Source organism: Hibiscus syriacus, unplaced genomic scaffold, assembly GCF_006381635.1.
Source record: "Hibiscus syriacus cultivar Baekdansim isolate YM2019G1 unplaced genomic scaffold, ASM638163v2 tig00112285_pilon, whole genome shotgun sequence".
NCBI classification, from domain to species: Eukaryota; Viridiplantae; Streptophyta; class Magnoliopsida; order Malvales; family Malvaceae; genus Hibiscus; species Hibiscus syriacus.
In genome coordinates, this window is record NW_024063293.1 from 4455441 (window position 1) to 4479558 (window position 24118).

General features: G+C 33.5%; 3 protein-coding genes and 1 pseudogene across 7 annotated transcripts; 2 read left to right on the forward strand and 2 right to left on the reverse strand.

Annotated features, from left to right (window-relative positions):
• The first annotated feature begins 7801 nt into the window (after positions 1–7801).
• On the forward strand, positions 7802–11315 carry LOC120177179 (uncharacterized protein At4g15545-like). 5 transcript variants are annotated; one of them, XM_039183400.1, is made up of 10 exons: positions 7802–8145; positions 8459–8527; positions 8939–8992; positions 9177–9243; positions 9370–9447; positions 9943–10200; positions 10301–10346; positions 10475–10553; positions 10639–10768; positions 11263–11315. In XM_039183400.1, exons 1-9 carry the CDS (start codon positions 7867–7869, stop codon positions 10729–10731), a joined length of 1023 nt encoding a protein of 340 aa, XP_039039331.1. In that variant the 5' UTR covers positions 7802–7866; the 3' UTR covers positions 10732–10768; positions 11263–11315. The 5 variants fall into 5 exon arrangements, with proteins under 5 accessions (XP_039039331.1, XP_039039333.1, XP_039039334.1 ...); XM_039183402.1 differs by having other exon boundaries at positions 9177–9239; positions 9369–9447; XM_039183403.1 differs by having other exon boundaries at positions 9180–9243.
• A 901-nt stretch (positions 11316–12216) lies between these two features.
• Positions 12217–16238, forward strand: LOC120177240. Its single transcript, XM_039183461.1, has 4 exons — positions 12217–12363; positions 13272–14363; positions 15057–15440; positions 16061–16238. Coding segments are annotated over exons 2-4 (1428 nt in total). The 5' UTR covers positions 12217–12363; positions 13272–13321; the 3' UTR covers positions 16063–16238.
• A 418-nt stretch (positions 16239–16656) lies between these two features.
• Positions 16657–19215, reverse strand: LOC120177148 (DNA polymerase zeta processivity subunit-like). Its single transcript, XM_039183373.1, has 5 exons — positions 19093–19215; positions 18925–19005; positions 18155–18267; positions 17131–17320; positions 16657–16994 (listed from the first exon to the last, which is right to left on the reverse strand). Exons 1-5 carry the CDS (start codon positions 19163–19165, stop codon positions 16792–16794), a joined length of 660 nt encoding a protein of 219 aa, XP_039039304.1. The 5' UTR covers positions 19166–19215; the 3' UTR covers positions 16657–16791.
• Positions 19216–20871: 1656 nt separating this feature from the next.
• Positions 20872–22402, reverse strand: LOC120177245 (annotated as a pseudogene).
• Between the last annotated feature and the right edge of the window lie 1716 nt (positions 22403–24118).

Here is a 24118-nt window from a genome sequence, read left to right on the forward strand (position 1 = left end):
TGGTTTCTGGTCTCCGTTGCTTGCTGTTCGTGCTTTCTCCTTTTTTCTCTCTCTCTTTTTTTTTCCAGGGAACCAGAGGCTTTTATAGCCACCATGAGGTTCGTCTCGGACCGGTCACAAAGGGGTGACCTTTGGTGAGTCACCGGACTATGGTGGTGACTCACCATAGGGCTTCGACATGGGACATTGACGAGGCACTTCTGGAGTCTTCAACGGGGCGTGGCTGAAACTGGAACGTTGGTGTGGCGGTGGAGTCTTCTGGAAGCAGCGACGGCGATTGGGACGTGTCCCTAGGGTATCATCACCCTAGGGTTTCCTGTTGGAAACATCTGGACCGTTGGATCTAAGTTAGATCCAACGGCTGAGAAGCAAGGCGGCTGCTGGAATGAGGCACAAACCCTAATTTGGTTTAGGGTTCCAATATTGGGCCATAACTGGGCCTCCATATTTGGGCTTGAACTAGGTTCCGGTTTTGGGCCTCATGGTGTAAATGGGCTCAGAGATTTGTATCTGGACCTTTTGGGTCTAATTGTAATTTGTAATATTTATTTTATTTAATAATAATAATAACAATAATAATATTTATAATAATAATAATAAATAATAATAAAAGTAAATTGAAAAATTAGTGTCTACAAGCTTTTCCTTGTGTACTCTCCTCACATGATCATATGGTTTGGTTCAAGCTTTTCCTTGTCTACAAGCTGTATCTAGGTTCTACGTTTACTACATGTTGAGTTTGGTTCTAAAGTAAAGGGTCCTCGAATTGTCCTTTGTCGGTGTCCCCTTGGGCTACCGAACCCTTAATCCTAGCCCATCACAGGCTTTTGGATCGAGTTCAATTCGAGGGGACACACTTCCTTATGTCATTGCGGAGGTGAAAACCTCACGAGGATCGTAAGGCGTGAGCCCAAGGAGCGTTTCACTATCCTGCACGGAGGTGAAAACCACACGAGGGAGTAGCTACTTACTCCTATTTAAATAGGATGGAGCGGGGTTTTAGCTCATGTTATGCAAATGCAGTTGTGCAGTGTGTGAGGAAAAGCGAAACAAAGCAAACACCAGTGAACAGAAAATTCAAGACCCTGAACAATTATTTAATCTGAAAACATTAGCAAACATATCAGTACAACTATTTAGTGGTTAAGCAAATTACGAGTCAAAATGCAAAAACAAAACTTATTTAAAACCAAACAAGGGATCAAAAACTAAATTAGAACGAACTTGTAATTTTATTTGTAAAGACAATTCATTAATCGACTAATTACCTGACTCTCTAAAAATCTGTCCCCAGCGGAGTCGCCAAGCTGTCGAAACGATCTTTTTCTAGGGGGAGAAAAGGGGTGGTCCCACTTCGAAAATGATCTTTTGGATCGATCGGTTAGTGATAAAACGTGGTTTGGGGAGTCACCACCAATCTTTATTAGGGTGTGATTGGACACCCAAAAATATATTTGCCATTTTAATAAAATATTAATTTTAATTAAAAAGACAAACTTGGGGGTTTACGTTACCAAAATTTGAGTTCGGGAGTCGGCTACGTGTAAGGAAGGATTAGCACCCCCACAAAGCCCTAAATCGGTACCTAGTCGATTAATTAATTGTCTTTGCAATAAAATGTACAAGTTCGAGTCTAATTTAATTTAAGATCCCCTAAAATAACATTTTTCAAAATTTTGGATGAAAGATAATAATATTTAATTATTTCCTATCGATAAGAACCGACCTATTATACCTTGAGGCAATCCATTCTTACTCCAATCGAAATAAAAAATATTAAAATTCCATTCTAAATTTCAAAATAATAACACCCAAAATAATTTTAGAGATAAAATAATAATATTTAATTATTTTTGATCGAACATTATTTTTTGAAAACCCTTTGAAAACACATGCAAAAGTAAAAATAAAATAAATAAATAGTCGATCAAGCAATTAATTAATTATTTATTTTACCAATATTTATGAGAATAAGGATATTCAATTAATTAAATATCTCGAGACGAGACCATATATTCGATCTAACTGTCTTTTTCTCAATGAATTAAATTAAAAGAATACAATATTTTCCTCAATCCCCAAATTTTAAAAATGAATCTGCTTTAATTGGCGTCACTTAGTGGGATAGACTTTCATTTTAAGATTATCGAAAGTAACTTTCTTATACGTTAAGACAGTCACTTTACGACAATATTAAAATGCTCGAATATTACCCTTAGTCAATTTATTTCGATTCGAGTTAAGTGATGCTTATGAATATATCATGCGAAATTAACTAGGACTAAAATGAACTAAATGTAACCAACATGCAAAAATAAAAAAACATAAAATAGGACTTAAATCATAAATAGTCAAACTAGCATGCCATAATTAAAATAAAACCAAACATACAAAGGACTAAAATAAACATTTTCAATATTAAGTGCTAAAATAAAAATAACAAAATATGAGGACTAAATTAAAATAAATTAAAATAAATTAAAACTCTATGGTCAAATTAAAATAAATGAAAACATATTTGAGGCTTGAAATATACACATGCAAAAGTATAATAGACACATAAATGGACATTCACGTATAATAGGTACGTAGAAATATAAGCAAAGTATATATTAATAAAAAAATCAAACAGGGAGGAAACAGTAAGCAATTTTAATTTATTTTCAAAATAATATATTTAATATTAATAACAGTTATTTAGAAATTAACAATACAACATGCATGTTTTAAGAGAGTATTTACAAATAAAGATACTTATCAAATTTAATGAATATACATAATTTGAAAAGGAAAGCTAAATATATATACTAAAAATTGTCATATTTACGAACCAATATATTTATGAGATTGTTCATACAAAAATTTAAATATTTAAAATTTATATATTTAAGGAACTTAACACATATAACTTACACACATTAAATATAGTACATAATAGGTAACAAAATTACATGCCTTTCAACCTTAATACACGTTTTAGACCATATATACAAAACACATATAATGTTTACATATAAAATACATACCAAATATGAAAACATTAATGTAAAACCGTGCATTCATACCCATATTTACCAATGACAACACAAGTAATATTTTGCATATTATAATCAAACAAATATATGGAAAGTAAATTAGTTTACCCATTATAATTAAAATAATTAGGAAGTCAAAGCAAAAGTAGAAAATAAAATTGTAAACATGCAAAAATATAGGGACTAATTCAAAGCATATTCCTAAAAAATAAATATCTGGCATTAAAAAAAGAAAAATTACATAAGCAGTACCTTTAGGGACTAAAATACAAAACAAGCATAAACTTAGGAGGAATAAATAGTGATATTACCAGAATACATTAAGATAAACGTAAAAATGGCTAAATTTCTAAAACAGTACCTATAGGTGACTGTTTTGTAAAAACGCTTAAAGATATAGGGATTTATGTTGTAGTTTTACCCTTAAGTTTATCTATATATAGCACCTATTTTTTCTCTCATTTGTAACCAATTTCAGAAGAAAAAAAAAGGTGAGAGAAATCTCCTTTCTCCCTCGCCATTAGCCGGCCGGTCTACTGCCGGTCGCCCGGAACGAACGTAGGCCACCGTCCGGCTGCCATACCGGTCGCCACACACGGTTGCTGGAACCCCTAAATTTTCCCAAACTCTCATGAAACGTCCCTCTCACCCCGATCTAACTCCCTATATACCTGACTTAGGCTAAAACACCCTAAAAACCCACAAAACAAACTCCAAACCGAGCTCCGACCCTTCGGTTTTTCACTCCTCAGGCCACCGTGAATTCCTCCCCGAATATGGTAAGTTTCTTTCTCTCTTAGACTCTCGATCTACTTTCCTTTTTATACATGCAAAGTGTTGTTTTAGTTTTTTTTTTCATTATTATTTTGCTTCGAAAATAAATAAATAATAAATAGAAATAAATAAATAAAATACCTCTTGAAAGTAGGATGTTATTGCTTTTGTTTCTGTTCTGGAAAATCTGAAAGGGTTCCCCCTTATTACAAGTTACATTCGGGTTTATATAGAACCAGATTTACATTATTTGTTATTTGTTTTTCTGCCTTTTGAAAATCCCGTGAGTGCACTGAAATCCAAATGCTTGTGTATGCCTCGGTATTGTTTGCTGATGGTCTCTGAAAATTTGCAGGGTCTTCAGTTGCAGTAGCTGCAGTGGCCTGGGAGTGGACCAAACGGCGGTGATAGCCTACTGGTGGAGAGTGCGGCAGCTGAAGGGTTCTGGAAACCCTAGTGGGTTTGGGCCTCTACAAATTAGGGTTGACATCGGGCCTTAAATTGTTGGGCTTCAATACTGGGCCAGCTTACTTCCTGGTTGGGCTTACTCTGTGGACTCGAGTCAGTTTGGTGGCCCGATTGGGCTTATTTGTAACCTGGATCTGTTAATAAAATAATAATATTAATTAATAATAAATATAATAATAATAACGTTAATATTGAATGTGACGAAAAAAAACGAGTGTCGACAAGTTCTTTCTTCTGTGATTAACTGTTGGCATCAGTCCTATATTTTGTCTCTATGGACCGAGTAGAAATGGGGCTCAGCGGGAAGAAGATTGTACCATGAGAGAATAAGGAGGTCAACCTTTTTCAAATATACAATATGATTATGACAATTCAATGGAGTTGAGCTTTCATACGAATCCGAATGAATCATCTTTTCCATGGAGATAAAACTTTGCCCTCTAGATAAGAGGATAACAAGTTACAAATTCTGTTTGGTTCTAAGATTTTATTTCATCTATTTTTTTCATATATATATATATATATATATATTCTAATTTCAATTTTATTTCTCATAACATTTTATAATAAAAATGAAACAGAAAATTTCAAATATTACCTTAATTAGTGTCATTAAATGATAATATGTGGGGTTGCATCAAATGATAAGATTCCATAATAAGAATCATTGATTTTTGCAATTAATTTCATTTTTACCTACGTTTAATTTTTCATATTCCTATTTCTCAAGATACACAACATTAAAAAATAATATAAAGACGATATATATATATATATATATATATATATATATATATATATATATATATATATTAATAATTTAATAATTTTAACATTCTATATTTATAAAAGTGTTTTAAATATAATTGTGACATAATAATTTATAAAAATTAGAAACAAATACATGAATTATGAATAAAGATAAAGATGTATAATTGGATTTCGTATTGTTTTGTTCTTTACTTCATGTGTTACTCACAGATCTCAACAACCTGAGTATGACCAATGGCCACCTTTACAGATAATAGCTACGATTAGGATGTACATAGATTGGGTCGAATTTTTAGTTAACTCAACTTAATCCGGTAAAAGTATATTTTTAATCTAAAATATAATATGATTTAGGTTTAAGATGATTTTACTTAGTCTAAAAGTTGACTCGCGTTTAGAGATAAAACTTGCATTTGATCTAACTCGACCTGATATAAACATATATATAATTTTTAATTTTATTCGATAAAATAAAAATTTAATGTAAAAAAATAGAGAGAGAGGAGTATTTTTGTGTGTATGTAAGATACAATTACATTATTTTTTCGGATTAAATATTTTTCATTCTAAAAAAAGCTAGATCCGACCTAGAGTTATACTCTAAAAAACCGACTCAACCCGACTTAAACTCAAATTTAAAAAAATTGAATTATACCCCTCAAGTTTTAAATAAATTTTAACTAGATACCCCAAAATTTGATAGAAGTTCTCATGATATCTTAATTTTTTTAAATATTTTTAATTAACCTTCTTGAAATTGTCAACAATCATTAAATCTCCCATAATTTTTAAAAGATATAATTAGACCCTCGATCTTTTAAATAGTTCTCATTAAATCCCTCAAAAAATTTAAAACATCCGATTAGACCTAAGAAAATAAAATCTTTTGATTAGCCTTTCAAACTATCACTCAATTCCGATAAGGTAATTGGGAGGGGAAAGATAAAAAAAATAAAAGATTATGTGAGACAAATGTTAAAGTTTTTTCTTATTTTATTTTATTTTTCATTTTAACCCTCACAATAACATGATTACATTGACAAAGCTGCTAAAACCTATCAACTATCCTCATTGCTGCATTGGAAAGTTCTTCATAAACCCTCATATCATAGAGCATGGCAGCGTACGTAAGCTTACAATACTCCAAAATTCTCCTGCATCGCACATCTTGTTGGAGCGCCTTGTTTACGAGACTGTTCGTTCCGTCGTAATCTTTGTTCTTAAACCGATCCGTCACCTTGATTAGATGGATTTGCGCTTCGGAAAACACGTTCGCGCAGTTTAGTACGTAGCATCTGTTTCACGTCCTTTACGAACTCGTACTTAGCTAAGTCCGTTATGTTGGCCGATTGGACCCCGACACTTTTGTTTAGACAAGATATGACGATGGCGGCAATACCTACTTTATCGACTGACTCGCTCCGGGGGTCGGATTTCACGCATCGGATGCAGGTCGTGGGTACATCCGTGATGTGGCATTTGGATTAGGGTTTCGTCGGCGGAAACTAGGTTTCGATGTCCGACATGGCCGAAGGAGATCGAAAGAAGATTTTAGTATCTATGTATATTAAGAGGGAATCCGTCCACTTATGAATTTTATATATTTTTATAAGTTTTTTATGAGTAATATATTAAGATTTTTCCCTTGAAATAGTAAATTAATAAATAATTAACTAATAATGCATACCTTAATTAATGTCATAAGATGCTGATTTTATTTTTCAGGTATACCTATATGTGGGGTTGCATTAATCCAAATAGTGATTGGTCTAAAATTACAGTTACACTCTCAAATTCAGATTTGACCCATAAGAAGTATTAATGGTAGCAACTAATTTCATTAAACTCTTTTTTAGGGCTTAAATTCATTTTAACTTGATAGATTTTTCTATTTTTGTTGTTATGATATTGAAAAATAACATAAATACGATATGAATTAAGGTTAAGAAATGGAATTGAGAAAATCAAAGTTGATTTGAATCGAACTATTCTATTTAATTTAATTTTGATTTTTTATTTTACGGTTCGATTTTTTGTTTGGTTTAAAAATGCTTTTTGTAAACACGATTAAAATTGTATTTAATTGTTATGATATACATTTAAAAGTACGAGTGAAAGAAATTTTATTAGAAATTTGATAAATAAATAAACATGATTTTAATTGTTTATTGTTTTAGAGATATATAAAAGTATAAAAATTCTAAAAAAATGTTATAATCATATTTATTATTATTTAAAATAAAAATACTTTTATATTTTTTTAACTAAATGAGACTTGATTAATCAGTGATACAAATTCAATAAAACTCTTAATATAGAATACATATAGATATAAATATAAAAACAGTGAATAATTTATAATCAAACTTAAATTTAATTTATCTAATTTAAAGTTAAATGAATTTATTTAAGCAATGTTAGTGGTTCGAATCCTGATGATTGTGAATGGAGTAAATTGAATTGGGAGGATCATCCTTATAATAGGTCTTTGCAAAACTTAGTCTGAATTAATTAATCAATAGATTATATAAATTTATTAATTCGAAAAAAGTTAAATGATTTTAAAAAATAATAATCCAATTCAATCAAGCGACAAAATTAAACCTTATTTTAATAATTTAAAATATTTTGTTAGTTTGGAGGGAAAACCCTCCAAAATTTTAAAAAATTTCAGACAAATGCCCCGCAAATTAAGTCCAAAACCCACCAACCAGCAAAATAATTATTTTATTTATTACTATTATTGTTTTCTTTCCCATTTGTAATCTTTTCCTTTTCCCAACAAACGATAGCGACGGAAGGAGAGATACCATCTACGATGACTCAAGGCGGCGGCGGCGGCATGGAGTTTAATCTGCCGGAAGAGATTCTGGCGGTGATACCGACGGATCCTTACGAGCAGTTGGATCTGGCGCGTAAGATAACGTCTATGGCAATCGCATCTAGAGTGTCTAATATGGAATCGGAGATTGGGAGGATGAGGGCAAAGGTTTACGAGAAAGACCGTATTATTTGCGAATTGGAAGAGAAAGTATCAAGGTTGCAGCAAGCGAATCACGATGCCGATTCTCGATTAAAGATGGTTATTGACGAAAATGTCTGCTTCTTCTCTTGTGTTTTATTTTCATGAATTTATTCTGGCAGTTTTGGTTGTTTTTGACGGAAATTGAAATGCGTTTTTATAAAATCGACTAGCTTACTATTTTTTGTGCTTTTTTTTCTTCTTCCTTTATTACTAATTCTACTGTTATCTCTTCGGAACAAACAACACTGCTTAGTAGAAATTCTGCTCGAGGAATTTTTACTATTTTGTTTCTGAATTTCTATGGTTGCTGACTACTTTTGTGGACATTTATATAAAATTTTAGGGTTTTAGTGTTCATGATTTTGATATATGTATTTAATTACAGATGAAGCTTTCAAATGAGCGTGATTCATTGGCAATGACTACAAAGAAACTTAGCCGTGACTTAACTAAGGTGAGACTGAAATTCTAAATGTTTTTTTAAACTCAATTCACCTATTCAAGTAAGTATAGTTTTATTTATTTTATAGAGATGAGTTACATGGTACAATACTACTTATTGTGAAAATTTGGTGTGTGGATGACTTTATCAAGGTTCATAGTGTTTAATAGCATTAACAACTTTGAGCTTCACAAATGGAGTTATGGTCAACGAAGTACCTCTGAATGAGAAACCACTGTTAACTTTGTTTGGTTTTCTTAATTGCTTCTAACAATATAGTTTGCTGATAAAGCAGCTAAAGTTAGTGTTTTAATAGCATTGACCTCTGCTTTTGAGATTTTCTGGTACATAATCATTTACATTCATATGTATTCTAATTTGAAATATGAAGAATAAATAATGGAATGTTCTAATATTTGACAGTTGGAGACTTTCAAGCGGCAACTGATGCAATCCCTGAATGATGATAATTCCTCTGTAAGATTTATGTATTTACTCGTTCTTTTTGTTGCTTTTTGTGATTCAAGTCCATTTCTGTTGTTTGAAATGGAAATTTAGCTATGCTTTATCTGCACTTATATTTTCACTGTTCAGTTTCTGTTGTTCAGATACTTGAAGAACCTGATTTCTTTTAACCTATTATTCCATTCTTTTTTACCAGCAGGCTGAAACAGTTGATATTGGGACCTGTGACCAGTCAGTCCCTAAAGCCTATCCGGATAACAACGGTACATAAAGATTCACTTATTGTTCTTTTTTCTTCTGTATTTTCCTCCTCATTCATTTGTAATTTCTCACTTCCGAAAGTCAACAGTAGCCTATTCCACATTCCCCTTTATTTTCTCTTGCCACAGATGATGGGGTGAAGAGCTACATGTCACTTCGTTCCTCCAATGGTTCGATGGACTTGGGAAGCAGCACAACTGATGAAGGTAAATGGATAAATTTCTTTCTCATTTTTATGTTCTGTTTCGAGTACTTTTATGCTTATGTCTTGTTGGAGCTTAAAGGATCAGCATTTCATGATGGAAATGTACTAACATCCTTTTATAAAATTGGAGGTAAAATAAAACAAATATATTGGCACATGTTTTAATGAATATTTTTTTGACTTGTTAACTTTCAAAAAGAAAATGAAAACTCTTGGATTAAAAGCTTTTGGTCTACTTTAAAATTTCTAACATTGACAGCTAAAATGAAAATGTCTCTTAATACTTTCGTAAGTTTATACAGATATAGATGTTATAAAGGAAAATAACAATATGCATAGATGTTATTAAAGGAGGATAGAAATATCAATTTTCTTCTCAATTTGTACTCTTTTTCTTCCTGAAATGGTAAAGAATGGAATTAGTATTTTGGAAAATCCTCCAAAACATAAGAAAGCTCGCCTTGATATGGATTTTAAGTTGATTCTTTCCCAACAGCTTCAAGATATGCTGGACAAAGATTTTCAATAACTCCATATATCACACCACGGCTTACTCCTACCGGAACTCCTAAAATTATATCCACAAATGGGTCCCCTAGGGGCTATTCTGCTGCCGGATCTCCCCAGAGAACCTCTAGTGCAACCTCTCCTACAAAGTCTCAATCTGATGGGCGGACTTCATTCTCCTCGTGGTACCCTTCAAGCCAGCAGTCATCTGCAGCTAGCTCTCCTCCTCGTGGGCGTTCACTGCCAGGTTTTACTATTGTTATTCTGATAGATCAGCACATTTTGTTTTTCTTCATCACCCTCTTTTCATCTGACCCAGTTTTTCTTTCATTTTAAAATATACTTAGGAAGGACTCCTCGAATTGATGGAAAGGAATTCTTTCGTCAAGCCAGGTAAATTCTTTTGTTTTCTTTCTCTGTTCATTTGTTATACTTACGGTAGACTGCAAATATATATTGAATTATGATCTTGAAAGAGTTATTGACTCTCCACAAACTGATCTGAAGTATTGGAATTACAGGAGCCGCCTTTCCTACGAACAGTTCAGTGCCTTTTTGGCTAACATCAAAGAGCTGAATGCTCAAAAGCAAACCCGAGCGGTAAAGAGTTTTGTTTATCAGAGAGCCTAGACCAGCTTACCATATACCATTTTTGTGCTTACTGAGCTTTTTCTTGCTTTTTCAGGAAACTTTGAGGAAAGCGGAAGAGATTTTTGGGACGGATAACAAAGATCTGTTTCTGTTATTTCAAGGATTGCTAAATCGCAACATTCACTAGATCCCAAGTTATCTCTTGGGATAATTTATCATCACTGGTATAATCTTGTTCTAGGCATATTCACAACGTTGGCTATTTGTTATCCTAGTGTTCAATATAAGGTTCAGTGCAATACTCTTCTTGAGGTGCACCCTTATAGCCTCGTTGTAACCTCAATATATATATAGGACCTGGTATCAGTTAATAAATCATGTGGACCCGTTGTCTTCGATTTCTCTTTTCTAACGACGCTAATGTCGGACACATTTCGGATTCCAACACTCTTCTAGTTTGGGTAAACATAGCATGTTTCTTCTCTCTAGTAAAGCTTCAACCCAAATCCTCAAGGCCATATTCCTTTTGCTGTCTTGCGAATGAGGCATTGGTACTGAGGACCATAGATAATATGGTATGATAAGATGCTTTCGATATCATCTGTATTCGAAACATGATGACATGTATCGGATATGGATACTTTAAGATGAACTAGTGATTTAGATGTTTTTTTATTTCAGTGTAGGGAACTGAAGTTCATAAAACACCATTTGGCAGGTTGCTTGGTTTTAATTGGATTTGTCCAACATTGGAGAAGTTGCCGTTATGTAAAATAAGATGAACCAATCGGCAACGGGCTTCGATTTTAATCGAATTAATGTGTTTTTGGCTGACTTTAGCCTCCACATTCATGATGAGATTTGTGTAAATAGTTGCGCTGCTTTTACTTACTCTTGATGTCCATCTTTTGTTTGAATTGTCGTCGCAAGATTTTGATATCAACTTGTGCAATGGTTAGTGGTTTACATTTTCGTAATATTTGATTAATTCAATCGTCGGATTTATATGGTTAATATTTGCTTAATTCAAACAATGAAAAATTTTGAACATTTATAGAGATTATACATATCGAATTTGTTCGAGATGTACAGAAAGGACTCGAAGAAACGAAGTGTATATAATTTTGAAAGTATACTGATTGATTATAACCATAATTATTGAAATGTTATTTATAATTATTCTTTTTCAAAAGTATAAATTATAGTATCTAAATTATTTATAATTTTCAGTTTTTTAATAATTTTTTTACCGGAGGATAATGTATTTGTAGCATTTTAATATTTTTTATTAAAATTTTGTATTCCAATTTAGTTATTTTTAATTTTAATGTATTTTTAATTTTAAAATCCGATTTTAGAATCTTAAACAACTATTATATTCTAGTTATCATGTTGACATTTGGCTTAGATGATCATTAATTTTTTAATGAAAAATAACGAGTTTGGAACATATGAATGGTTAGATGATTATTTTATAATTTTTAATAATTGAAAGACTTAACAAAATAATACCTTATAGTTAGATGATTATTTTATAATTTTTAATAGTTTGACAATATTCTATAAGATATCATTTGTGTATTTTAACCTCGAAAATTAGTAAATGAATTAAATTTATAATTAATATATAATCAATCTCTTAAAAGCTAACAAAGGAAGGCCAATGATGAACATCTTCAATTGACGAACAAAAGAATCTGTAATTTGCTGCTGTTTTCCGGAGAAAATTCAATCTTCCCTAACCCTCTTTTGTTGCGGGACGGTTACAGTTTTAGCTATTTAAGCTTTCAATTAACTACCTCGCTTCGATCAATCAAAGGCAAGAACTTTATTTTCCCCTAAACTGGGAAGTGTAATTTTCGTGGCTTGATCTTGGATGCATATTTATTTCTTTTAATTTTTGTTTGGTTTTATGAATTGGGTTTTATTTTTGTTTTTCTTTTAATTGTAAATGTTTTAATTCCAATGCAAGTTCATTTTTTTGCCGTTCTTTCATTGTAAATGTAACGTAGGATTGCATGTGATAGAAGGGTTATTTTATTATTATTATTATTATTATTATTATTATTTTAAAATCCAGAATCGGTTAGAATTTTAGATGTATGAGAAGTGAAATTTTTGCACTGGTCTAAAATTAATTATGAAATTTTCCCTGCAAATTGGTATAAAAATTAACTTGGATTATTGTAGCTGCAATGGCTGAAATCTATGTCAATATAGTTTCCATTGATTATTCACTATGAAATTTCGAAATGAGTAAAAGCATTTTCATGCTCTATATTCATCTTTTAGATACCTTGACTGTTTTTGTTTCTTCAGCCTACTTGTAGGAAGCAAATGGATTCAGTAACCTAGTTTCAACCAGCGTTGGAACTTGTTATATGTGGTTTATTGAATCTTTGTGCGTGTTCACTTCGGAAAATGTTTCTACAGCCAATTTTCATCCTTTTTAGGACTTTGAATCCACAATGTTTAGTTTCCGACGTAATGGGGTATGCAGTCTAAGAAATGCTTGTAGTTGATTTTTGTTGCCATTGCTGAACTGTCTGGAATAACTTTTGGTGCTTCTAATTGTTTGCGGAGCTGTATCTTTCTCCCCAGTCTTAAAATGTTTGGTTTTATGGTGGTTAAAATTGTCTTATTCACGTTCTATTTCCTGTTTGACGGATGATGGTTAATGTCTTAAGGCCTTTGACTTATGCTGCTTTCGATTTTTATTGTCGATAGGTCATTACTATTTTTTGAAACTAGCGTAACTGGTGAGCTGAAAGATTTTAATGGAAGGCAATGACCTGCCATCTCTGGGTCGTGTGAAGCTTACTGATCTTGTACCTTCTGAAGGCCTTCCTTCAAACTCTTACAAGCTATCAGTGTCAACTTTATCACAGTCTCTTGCTCAATATTCGGCTGCCATCATTCAGTTTCCAGCAAGTGATGGAGCTCTTTTGAGATCCGGTTTAGATTCTGCCCACCTTTACTTCCAACAAAAGGCAGCATACCCATCCTCGGAGTTGATTCATACAAATGATTCTCGTGAGTGGTGTAAAACATCTGGTTACTATGCCGATCCCCAACTATGGCTAGAAACATACGATTACCGGCCTGGCCTAACTCCTGCAGAGCCCAGCAATGGAATGGAGTTTCCCCCAGGTGGTTTGCCTGACATATTTTGCTTGCTTGGTAAGGCAGCTCGAGATTTACTGGATGCAATCAGCTATTACTTGAACTTGCGTAGCTCTCCTTTTACAGAAATACTCGATAATGTACCCTTAAGAAGCCATGAAATATCTTCTTCAGTATTATCTGTGTGCTGTCATGGAAGGCCTTCTTTTCCGGGGGCACAACACAATTTAACAACACAGGATGATAGTCAATTGATCATGTTTCCCGACCATGAGCACCAGGTTGATAAAAGCTTAATATCCATTGTTAAGCCTGATAAGGCAGGTTTTCATGTACGAGATTTTCACGGTCAGTGGATTCTCGTAGATGGGGACCTCGGTCTCCAAGAAGCTATTGTGTATCCTGGACTTGCACTTTACCAAGCAACTGCAGGTTACGTAAATCCTGGAATCCATCGGACTGAGATTAATAATATGCCGGGTAACATATACGGAAGATGCTCATTGGTTTTCAAACTCATGCCAAAATCTATGACAAGTCTCAGTTGTTCAGAGATGAGAGCCGCTGGTCATGGGGTTGAAGCGCAGTTCCAGCTTCCTATACCTGTGGATGACTTCATGCAGAGATCTCATCCGACAGATAAGCTCTTTAATCGAAACGCTTTCCAGAGTTTCAGTTTCCCCACAGCCCAAGACGGTAAGCAGTATTTCCTAATACGTTCAGCATTTTTTTCATAGTTATATGCAGTCAATTCTCACCGAAATTTTAGTTCACTCCCCGTGAAGTATTAAGGTATATTTTGCATGGGCTTGGGTGTGTCAGCGTCAGATACAATGTTGTGTCCTATATGCATTTGTTCAGTTTTTTCTAAGTTTACCTGTGCATGTGGAGGGTTCTTGGAGGGTCAATTCTCCATACCCATATCTGAATATGCATTGGACACGTACTGCCGGAAAAATGAATAGTCCACAGCATAGATTAATGTGTTGCCAACCAAAATGATTCTGCTCGTTTTCTCTCCTGATCAGATTTTAATGATCAAGTGTCCTTGTGATCCTTTTACCCTCCCCAACTAGGCTAGCCGATTATTATATCGATAGTTTATCGCTATAGATATCCTTAAGCGTGGATTGAAATGCTTAAACTTCTTATTTTTTAAATTTGTCTACTAGGTAATAGGTATATTCTAGACTGTTGAATTCATATTTTTACTTAAAAGTCAAAAGATGAGTGATGGGGTTTTTAACGGTTTCACCCAAATGATATCTTTGTCTATTTGGTTTGTGAAGCTATCTTGATGTTTTCTTATCCGTGTTATTCTTTTGTCGAAATAGCCTTAGTGAGAAGCTTTTAACAACAGGTCCTTGGATCAATGAAATGCTGGTACAGGATCTATGAAGCCTTTGATGCGAAGACGGAAGAACAATACAAGATGCAAACCTCTGCCTCCTTCCAAGAGATTACGGCTCGAGGCACAAAGAGTGCTTAAGGACAGGGTTCAGGAGATTGCGGATAAGAAGGGAATCAAACTACGGTTTTGTAGCCTAAAAGAGTGTGAGAATCACATTCATGGACTTGATAGCCCTTGTGCCAATATCAGAATGGAAATCGGATGGCCTCATGGGGTGCCATTTGTTCATCCCCACGATCTACCAAATAAGGCAAAGATTGGTTTTCTCGAAACTTATGAACCTGGTTGGACAGCAACTCATGATATGGAATTAAGCCTAACGGAATCGGGACAGGCCAGTCAACAGTTGGCAAACTGTAATTGTATGTCTCGGTTATGTTTCATTACTCTTACACAAGCATTCATCAAAGTGCACTCAACATTAACACCATGAGAAGTTTGCTGCATTTATCCCTCGTTTTTATTGAACTTACTGATTAGTGTAAATTGGTTTTGCATTGACATCATTGCATTATCACGACATTATACTTATGAGCATTGGATGTTCATCGAAGTAGTTGGCATTGTTCAGTGCTATTATTCTGGGATTTCCACCCCCACTCCCCCTAATTCATTGTCCATTGATTCAATGTGCTTCAATCATAATTTGTCATTATAAAATGCACTTTTCGTTCATGACATTGGTGCCTCAACATTTCTTTGAGTTGAGATTCTCTTTAATGTCATACCCCTATTGACACAGAGATTACCAATCAGATGTTTGGTTCTTCGAATGTTGTCTCACAGTATAACCCCTATTCTACCTATGTTGCTTGGAATTGGATTTGAGTGCCGGATACATATATGTATTGGTCGTATTTTTCTATGTTTTTCATGTATATGGAGAATCTTTGAAAGTCATATTCTTGAGAACAAAGTCGTATTAATTTCTCTCCCCTTTCACTGTGTCCTTATGACTTCTGATATGTTTTCGTGCCTGCAGGAATCTCTGTTGTAATTTCGTATGTCATTATCCTCAATTATGTTGATCCTGATCGGTTTGCAAGATCTTGACTTTGTGGTTTGTAGCTTTTTGCCAAATCCCAGCCCCTTGGAAACCGAATGAGTACGCCGTCTGTAAATAGTTTACTCCCCGCCTCCCTTAATATTATATGTAGTTTTCTCCATGTTTGAATTTTTCGGAGAAGAAACGGAGAAATAGCAGAATCATTTGATTTTGATAACTTTAGTGTTCTTATTTATGACTTAGTCTCGATTTGGGGTTTGAGTTCTAATAGTTCTGTTCCCTTTCTCTCATACTGGACTTGGGATGCAAGTGACATATTTATGCTAGTTACTCAATTTCGTTCGAAAAAAAAGCATTTCCTTCATTGCTGAATCGAGCTTAAGCAACTTGACTAATCTTAATGCTCAGGTGACTTGCAAGAGTAAATGTTTATCTCAAATGAAGAGTCGAAATAAAATAATCAAATACACATGTAAATCAGTTGATGAATATTCATCAAACACTGTATTTACAGCCGTAACCTCTTAAATATAACATGTTGGCGACCCAATTTCCATTCTTATATGCCATAATTTTTTGCTTTTCCATTCCAAAAGTTTGGGGTCAGCTTCTCAATCCATATTTGATGAGATTGATTATGTTCAAATTAAATTGTCTCCAACACCAGGCACAAATAGAGAAGCATAATGTCTCAGATTCATTCCAAATTACCCACACAACAGTTCTGATGGGCTAGGGTGTTCCAAGTATAACTGCAAACCCAGAGGTTCACTGTTCATCGATTTGATCGGTGTTATTAACGGAGGTTGTTGCCACTGTTTGGTGTCAGTTGGGATCCAAATCTCCGCATCCTTGCTTGCACTAGCCTGAGGGAGTGAGCGGAAGTAAGCCGTGATCTCCCACCTGCAATCTGTAAAATAGCAACACAGATAGCCCCTACCGGATAACAGGAAACTATAAATTATCGCATAAACCAAATAAGCAAGTTAAACTTCAATATGCTATGCTTCGTTAAACTTCGATATGCTATGCTTAGTTAAACTTACCGCGGGGAAGAACTGTTGTGAGGGGTTGGGAAATCGAAAGTTTGATCAAGAATGATCGAAGAGAGAATTTTAGATCGCTTTCTTCCACATGTGAGCCGAAAGATTGATTAACTGTTAGTTTGAAAACAAACCTCTCGATGGGAATGTTGTCCGTGTTGTAAAAAATAACAGCAACTCTCTCCACCAAACCCTAGATTACAAAGATGAGCATTTCAAGTTTCCCGTATTAATGTAAAAACAATATTCATCAGAAAGCATTTCCAGGACTGCACAGAGAATTCAATATGATCGATGACAGCAACAAATAAACTACCTCTGATGATGTAAACCAGAAATTGGAGAAAATTATATCCATATCAATAAATTCTATCTAAATAATAAAGATTCATGCTAGTCATTAATTCTATAGCTATAAACTTATGTTAACTGGAATTAGGTGCGCGTGTCAGATACATATAAACATTTGACATGGATACTTCAAGAAAAATGAAGCTTTGAAGGAACATGGCTATAAAGAAATTTCATAGAGAAACTTCACCATACTAATTCAAAAATGATATGATAAAATGGAGTTTTCCTTCCTACAAAACATATTTGCAGATTTTCAACAGCAAAATTACATGTTCATGCATCTTTAGCATTTAGTTGAACGAGTTGCGGTTTTATTCATAATAGGTGATGCTGTCTTTTGAATCAATGATTTATTAATCTACTCTCACATCTCTTTATTAATGTTTGTTTGGAACAGATAACTGCAATATTTCGGGTTTGTTTTGGCCCTCAGAAAGATAATAAGACCTAATCAATCATCCCTGTTAAAGTAGTAGATCTCTCTTCATTTAATCAACATGAGGGACACTGCAAAGAACATCATCATTGCAACACTAGAATGTAATATACAGCATAGAACACACAGCGCGTTGCACTCGAGGAAACTCTAAATAGATCATATCAATGCAAAAACATTGCAAACATCCCTAGGCATTAACAAACACTACTCAAACATCTAATGAATGAAACCAACCTTTTGGACAAAAGGAAGAAGTCCTGAAACAGCGGAATGGATGTATTCTCTTAGCTGAGGATGTCGTGCCCTCTGTACGACAACATTCATATACTTCCTCCTCTCGAAAGCACCTTAAAAAGTGCATCCAACACGAGTTACAGACATGAAATTAATGTAAAAATAAACCTAGACACCAAATATGTGTATTTTCAATAAGGTAACACCATCATAGCTAGTTTTAAATTTAACCATTATAATGCTATACAGTTTCTCCAAGTGTAAATTTCAAAACCTACAATACAAGTAATGGATAAAGTACATAAAATTAACTTAATAATAACAACAAAGTATTACATCGAAAGATCCTCCAAATTCATAGAAAAAATTGCATTAAAAACATCCATGTTTATGGAGCTATTCGACACTCACACTCAAATCGGAGTAACATAAGTATTAAATGAAGTAAATGATAACTTTATTCTATTATTCACCAATGGATTTGATAAAGATAAAAAAAACTCAAAAGAGCAACTTTGAGCATGGAGAGCAAAATTCATAATAACATAAAGATCAAAATCTTGATAAATGCTAACAGTCCCAATTGCACCAACTTTCGTTCTTTTACTAATTATCTAATAACCCATTCACTGTAATTTTCAACTACAGAATTCCCAATTTTTTAAATATAATCTTCACACAAGTTTATCAGTGGAATTTGGTGAAGAGTGAAATTCATATGAAAACCTATAAATTCTACAAAGAAATAAAAGAAACGAATTACAATATACCGGGAGGATAAATTCCTTTGAGGGAAACAACTGAAGTGATAGCTACCTCTAAGAATTCAACCAAAATCCCAGCAATTTCACCTATAATTAAATAAAAATAAAACAAATTTGCTTAATAGTAGTAAATAAAACTTTTAAAAAATCAAACCAAAGCGAGAAATTGAGTACCTTGAGGAGATTGATTATCTTTGCGCTCCATTTTCCCCCCAGAAAATGGAATCATCGGCTTGCTCTTGGGCATTTTAAATTCTGTGACGGGGTTTTTGAGAGAAAGGGAAAATTACGTAAGCCACCTTGAACTTATGATATAGTAAGTTTTAAGGATGAAAAATTAAATTGTGATCAGTTAAGTCCCTCCGTCAATGATACTATTAGTTTGGTAGTAGTATTTACTCTTCCTATAATTGCAATAAGAATTTAGCAAAAAGGGTATACAAGCCCTCAAAATTTTATAAAAGATAATCAAGTTTTTACTTGATAAATGTGCCCGATTGAACTCTTGGGCATTAAAATTGCTCAATTTCTTATTCATGGTCAGATATTTTAATTATGAATAAATATATGATTGAGTCGAATAAAAATATTTGAATTGAATAAGCTAACAAATTCTATTTTATAATTGAAATTTTATTTAAACCTTTTTAATCGAATCAAACTTATAGTAATTGATATTGTTTTTTAATTGAGAAAAATGTATGATATTATCTAATGGCTTTTGGTATGAATTTTATTTATTGTAAATAATAATGTATTTATTGTAAATAAAATGTTATTTATTGTCAACGTGTTGCATTCAATATAAAGCTCAAATTAATAAAAATAAGTCATCTATTATTCGATACGTAGATCTATTATAGATGTTCTTTCTTACTTAGTTCGATACATTCACAATATTAAAATTAAAATTTTTATTTTATTTAAGAGGTTTAATGTCGCATTTTACTATACCAACTTACCTAAGTAGTTAAATGAATCATTTTTCTCATTTCATCTTCATATCTTCATATGGCAGGTTTGGAAGCGTCGGAACAGCCTCATCTTCACCGATGTTGTCCTTCACAACGATCAATTGTTTCGCCTTAGCAAAAATTGTTTCTGAGCTCATCTTCACCGATTTTATCTCTGCTGCAGCTCCCCCATTGAATTCCATGGTGTTTTCTTGCCCTGAAACGGTTCGACGGAGGCCTGCTCCTGCTGACTGGTGTACACTCAGTACTGATGATGCAGTTCATAGCTCTTCCTCCCGTGGGTCTGTAGGTGGTTTGATTCTCAATAATGCTGGTGTTTGGATCGTTGGGTTCAATAAATCTGTTGGAATCTTTGAAGGCCTTCATTTGGCGTGGTCCAATGGAATTGAACGGCTTCAATGTCAAACTGATATCCTCTCCATCATCTGATTCTAGTCCAATTGCTCTTGTTCGCTCTATCACTCTTCTAATATCGAAGCCATTCATGCTGGATTTCCTTCTCATCCGTCGTGAAGCAAACGCTGCTACCGATTCCCTTGCCAAATCTTCTATGAATAATGACGGACTCCTTCGTATTTATTCGAGCGCTCCCCAGGATCTTATTGTTATCTCTCTCGAGACCTCCATGGTCCAGCTTTTATGCGCACTTAATATTCTCTTGTAATGAACTTTATCCTCTTTCACATTCAAAAAAAAAAAAGTTGTCATTCATGGGTTCGAGCACCAGCGGCTGCAAGGTAATTGAATTATCATTATCAAATGATTAAAAGTACTTAGAACAGATACTACTTTATAACCACCTTTAGCTTAATAAAAAAAATACATTCTTTTCTATTCAAAATTTCCTTTAAACTCGTACTCTTTATATATTATAGATAATTAATGCTGTCCATATAACTTTACATTTAACATACATACAGAACTAGGATCTCAGAGCATCTGTTAATCTATTGGTAATATAAAAAATGGAGTTTTGATTTTTCAAATAGTGATTAAGAATCTGTAATTCTTGCGAAATCAACCAATTTCTTTCCGCCGTGAGGTTTTCCTAGAAAAAAAAAATTCATGTAATCAACGAACAAAAGCTCTCTATAACGAGCAATTCCATCTTTTTCCACCAATTGAGGTAATGGTGCAATCTTTTGGGTCGGGTCATTGGTAGTACGGACTTTATGTTCTGCACTTTTATACCTTCCATTGCTTATACTAATACCTACAAATAAAATACAATATTAGGGAAAGGCTATTACGTTTAGAGTTTGTGTTTGTTAGGATATGAAGCTTAATTTCAATCAATTCATATAATTACCCTTGAGAGGTGATCTTCAGTTAGTTCGAGATATAAAATTTATTATCTTTTTCGAAACTTCATTTATACTAAAGGGATCTGAAACTAAGCCTAGGTTTCAACTCAATTAGCTCATGCAATTACGTACTCTAAAGAGATGATACCTGTAACATATCGCCAACATTGATGACCATGGCACCAGGGGCAGGAAGGGTCTCTACCCATTCTCCTTTCTTTCCAGAACTCGTTTCTTCTTCGATTCTTACATACAAACCACCAATTTCATCTTGTAATGAAACTGTAAGAGTTCCCACAGCAGAATGACGACCTATTCCTACAGTAAGATTCGAATTAGGGCATGTCGGATAAAAGTTCATTCTAATCATATTCGCATCGATGAGTGCATTAATCTTTGGATCTTCCGGTTTCATCCCGAGATTTCTCATCAAAACTACAAGTACTCGAGTGCCACATCTCTAGAGATAAAATAATAATGATTTCATTTGATTCGATTTAAAAATAATAATTGTTAACGAGTTATATTATAGTTTCTCAAAATACGAATTGAATATCAAAGATGATCAAATAGACCTGAACCAAATCTTATTGATTTGGATTATTTTGACTTACCGAATTTAATTAAACAAATAATTATTTTTACTAATTTAAAATTTAATCGGATCAAAATCGAATTAAATACTATTCGAGTTTATTGGATATAAAACATGCTATGTCTCACCTGATTTCAGTAGGCCAATTCTGAAGTGCTTCGGCATCATTAACGTAGTGCAAACTGATGCAATCTTTCCATTCCAAAGCTTTCTCTTTCTCAGGCACGAAGCTCGTCCCATACTTCACCAACCTTGTCGGACTAACTTCCGATCAATAGACGGCCTTCCGTTCCCTCGGCAGGTCGAAGAACTTATGTGCAGTGTCTTCAAGCGATTCCAGCAGCTCAATGGGAACGCCATGGCTGATAACTTGGAAGAAACCGAGTCTCGGCAGCTCTAACGATTTCAATGGGGATTTCGTCATGTTCGGGTCCATCTAATCTCGAGATATCAATCGGTGGTTGCGTGTAAGCCACCGGTACCATCGATAAGCCGGAATCCACCATCCCTTTGAACCCTTTTCCGTCACGGACGACGAAATTGTACAGCGAATTGCTGTCGTCGAAGCTTATAGCCATTGGCGAATGGTAGGATACAAAAGGTTAGTTTATTTGAATAGCGATGGCAGATCTATTGCTGCAAAAACTTCTTGTATTAATATTTTTATATTTTATAATTAATTCAAATAATTTTTATATATTAAATAGAGATTTGAGTTCAAAAATCAAAGAGAAAATATTTTGTTTAAAATTCTATAAAAAAATTTGAGTTTTTGGACAGCTGCAAAATCATATTTAAGTGCACTTGGAATTAATTAATAATATACCATGCATCTACTTGGACATAAGAAATAAATTGAATGAAAGTGGAGGAAATAAGATAAGAAAACATAAATTATTAAATACATTAAATATTTTTGTACCTACTACGATATGGGTGAAAAACATATTTTATGCAAAAATAATTGTATAGGAGTTGCTTGTAATATTTTAAAAGTTTGTGGGCCATTAAAAATATGCAATTTCTTGATTAAACATTTTCTTTTTAAAAAATATAAATTAAAAAATGACATCAATTTTAACATCAATTAACAAAGATGTGAGTTTAAGATGGAATTGTAAAGATTTAAAATTTGTAGTATCGATATCATGAGATACGATATCAATACTGAATTGGTGCTGATACTCATTTTTGAGGTGTTGGAAATAATTCAAGATTTGAAAATTTTAAGTATCAATATCTTATGTAAAATATCGATATATTGTAGTTTTGTAAAATATCGATATATTATAGTTCAACTGTCTAACGATCACATACTAATTATCTATAGACATAATGTCAAAATTAGTCCATCAATTTTTATCAAAATGGTTATTTCGGTATTTATTATTTTTAGAGAATTTTGACTCTCAATGTTTTATTTTGAGTCAAAAAAGCTCTTCTAAGATAATTACAAAGTAGTATTTGTTCATAATTCTTTTACTATTAACAACATACACAAATCACGTAGACATAATTGCTCGAATCTGAGACTTCTAGAAGAAACAACATTTTTTATCATTGAAATCGTTTTGACGAGTCGTAAATTTTTCATATTTTAAATCAATTTCTAATATCATACCTTGATATTTTTTATATTTTAAAATTCTAATGATGGATGATTTTTCAAGTGATACCAAACACTACATGTAAGATTATCCGTCAAAATGGTCGGAATAATGCATATGAGGAATATTATTTCCCAAAATAATGTCATTTGCTTATTTTTTTCCCCCAAATGGGGTGAAAGCTAAAGTGAACCCTGAATTCATTGGATCTCTCGACATCTTCAAGACAATTTTTCCCATGCAACCACCCTTTGGAAATCCCAGCGTCTTTAGGCTTAATGGCATGCAACCACCTTTGGAAGTATCGACGTCCTTAGGCTTAATGGGGGTTGAATTTCTCGGCGTCTTCAGCTCTGCATGGAATATTTCTCTGCTTTCCAAATATTCGAAATATTTTTTCTTCTGTTCGAATTTTTTTATCTCCTTTTTCCCCTACTCTCTCTCTCGGCCGTGCAAGTTTTCTTCCTTTATTTTCTAACTCTACCCTTCTTATCCCCCGAACTCCCAACACCCCATATTTATAAACCCTATATCAATTTCAATTATTGGTGCACAATAATTCAAACATTATTTCCCCTATTATTGGCACTGACACCAACGCATGCATTATTTCTCGGTTGCTGCATGCGCTCTGCACACAGGCAGAGATTCCCACACATGCAGAAGTAGCTCCCACGCAGCATAGATTCCTCACATTCCTGCCCCCCACAAAAAATGCAC

Excerpts from the sequence above, each read along its gene's own strand:
- LOC120177179 (XM_039183400.1), top strand. The coding sequence starts at position 7,867 with ATGACTCAAGGCGGCGGCGGCGGCATGGAGTTTAATCTGCCGGAAGAG. Across the intron at positions 8,146-8,458 it reads AGATGGTTATTGACGAAAAT|ATGAAGCTTTCAAATGAGCG; the intron begins GTCTGCTTCTTC and ends ATTTAATTACAG. Across the intron at positions 10,201-10,300 it reads TCGTGGGCGTTCACTGCCAG|GAAGGACTCCTCGAATTGAT; the intron begins GTTTTACTATTG and ends AAATATACTTAG.
- LOC120177240 (XM_039183461.1), top strand. The coding sequence starts at position 13,322 with ATGGAAGGCAATGACCTGCCATCTCTGGGTCGTGTGAAGCTTACTGAT. Across the intron at positions 14,364-15,056 it reads TTTCCCCACAGCCCAAGACG|GATCTATGAAGCCTTTGATG; the intron begins GTAAGCAGTATT and ends ATGCTGGTACAG.
- LOC120177148 (XM_039183373.1), bottom strand. The coding sequence starts at position 19,165 with ATGCCCAAGAGCAAGCCGATGATTCCATTTTCTGGGGGGAAAATGGAG. Across the intron at positions 18,268-18,924 it reads CAAAGGAATTTATCCTCCCG|GTGCTTTCGAGAGGAGGAAG; the intron begins GTATATTGTAAT and ends GCACTTTTTAAG. Across the intron at positions 17,321-18,154 it reads TTCTTCCTTTTGTCCAAAAG|GGTTTGGTGGAGAGAGTTGC; the intron begins GTTGGTTTCATT and ends TTTGTAATCTAG.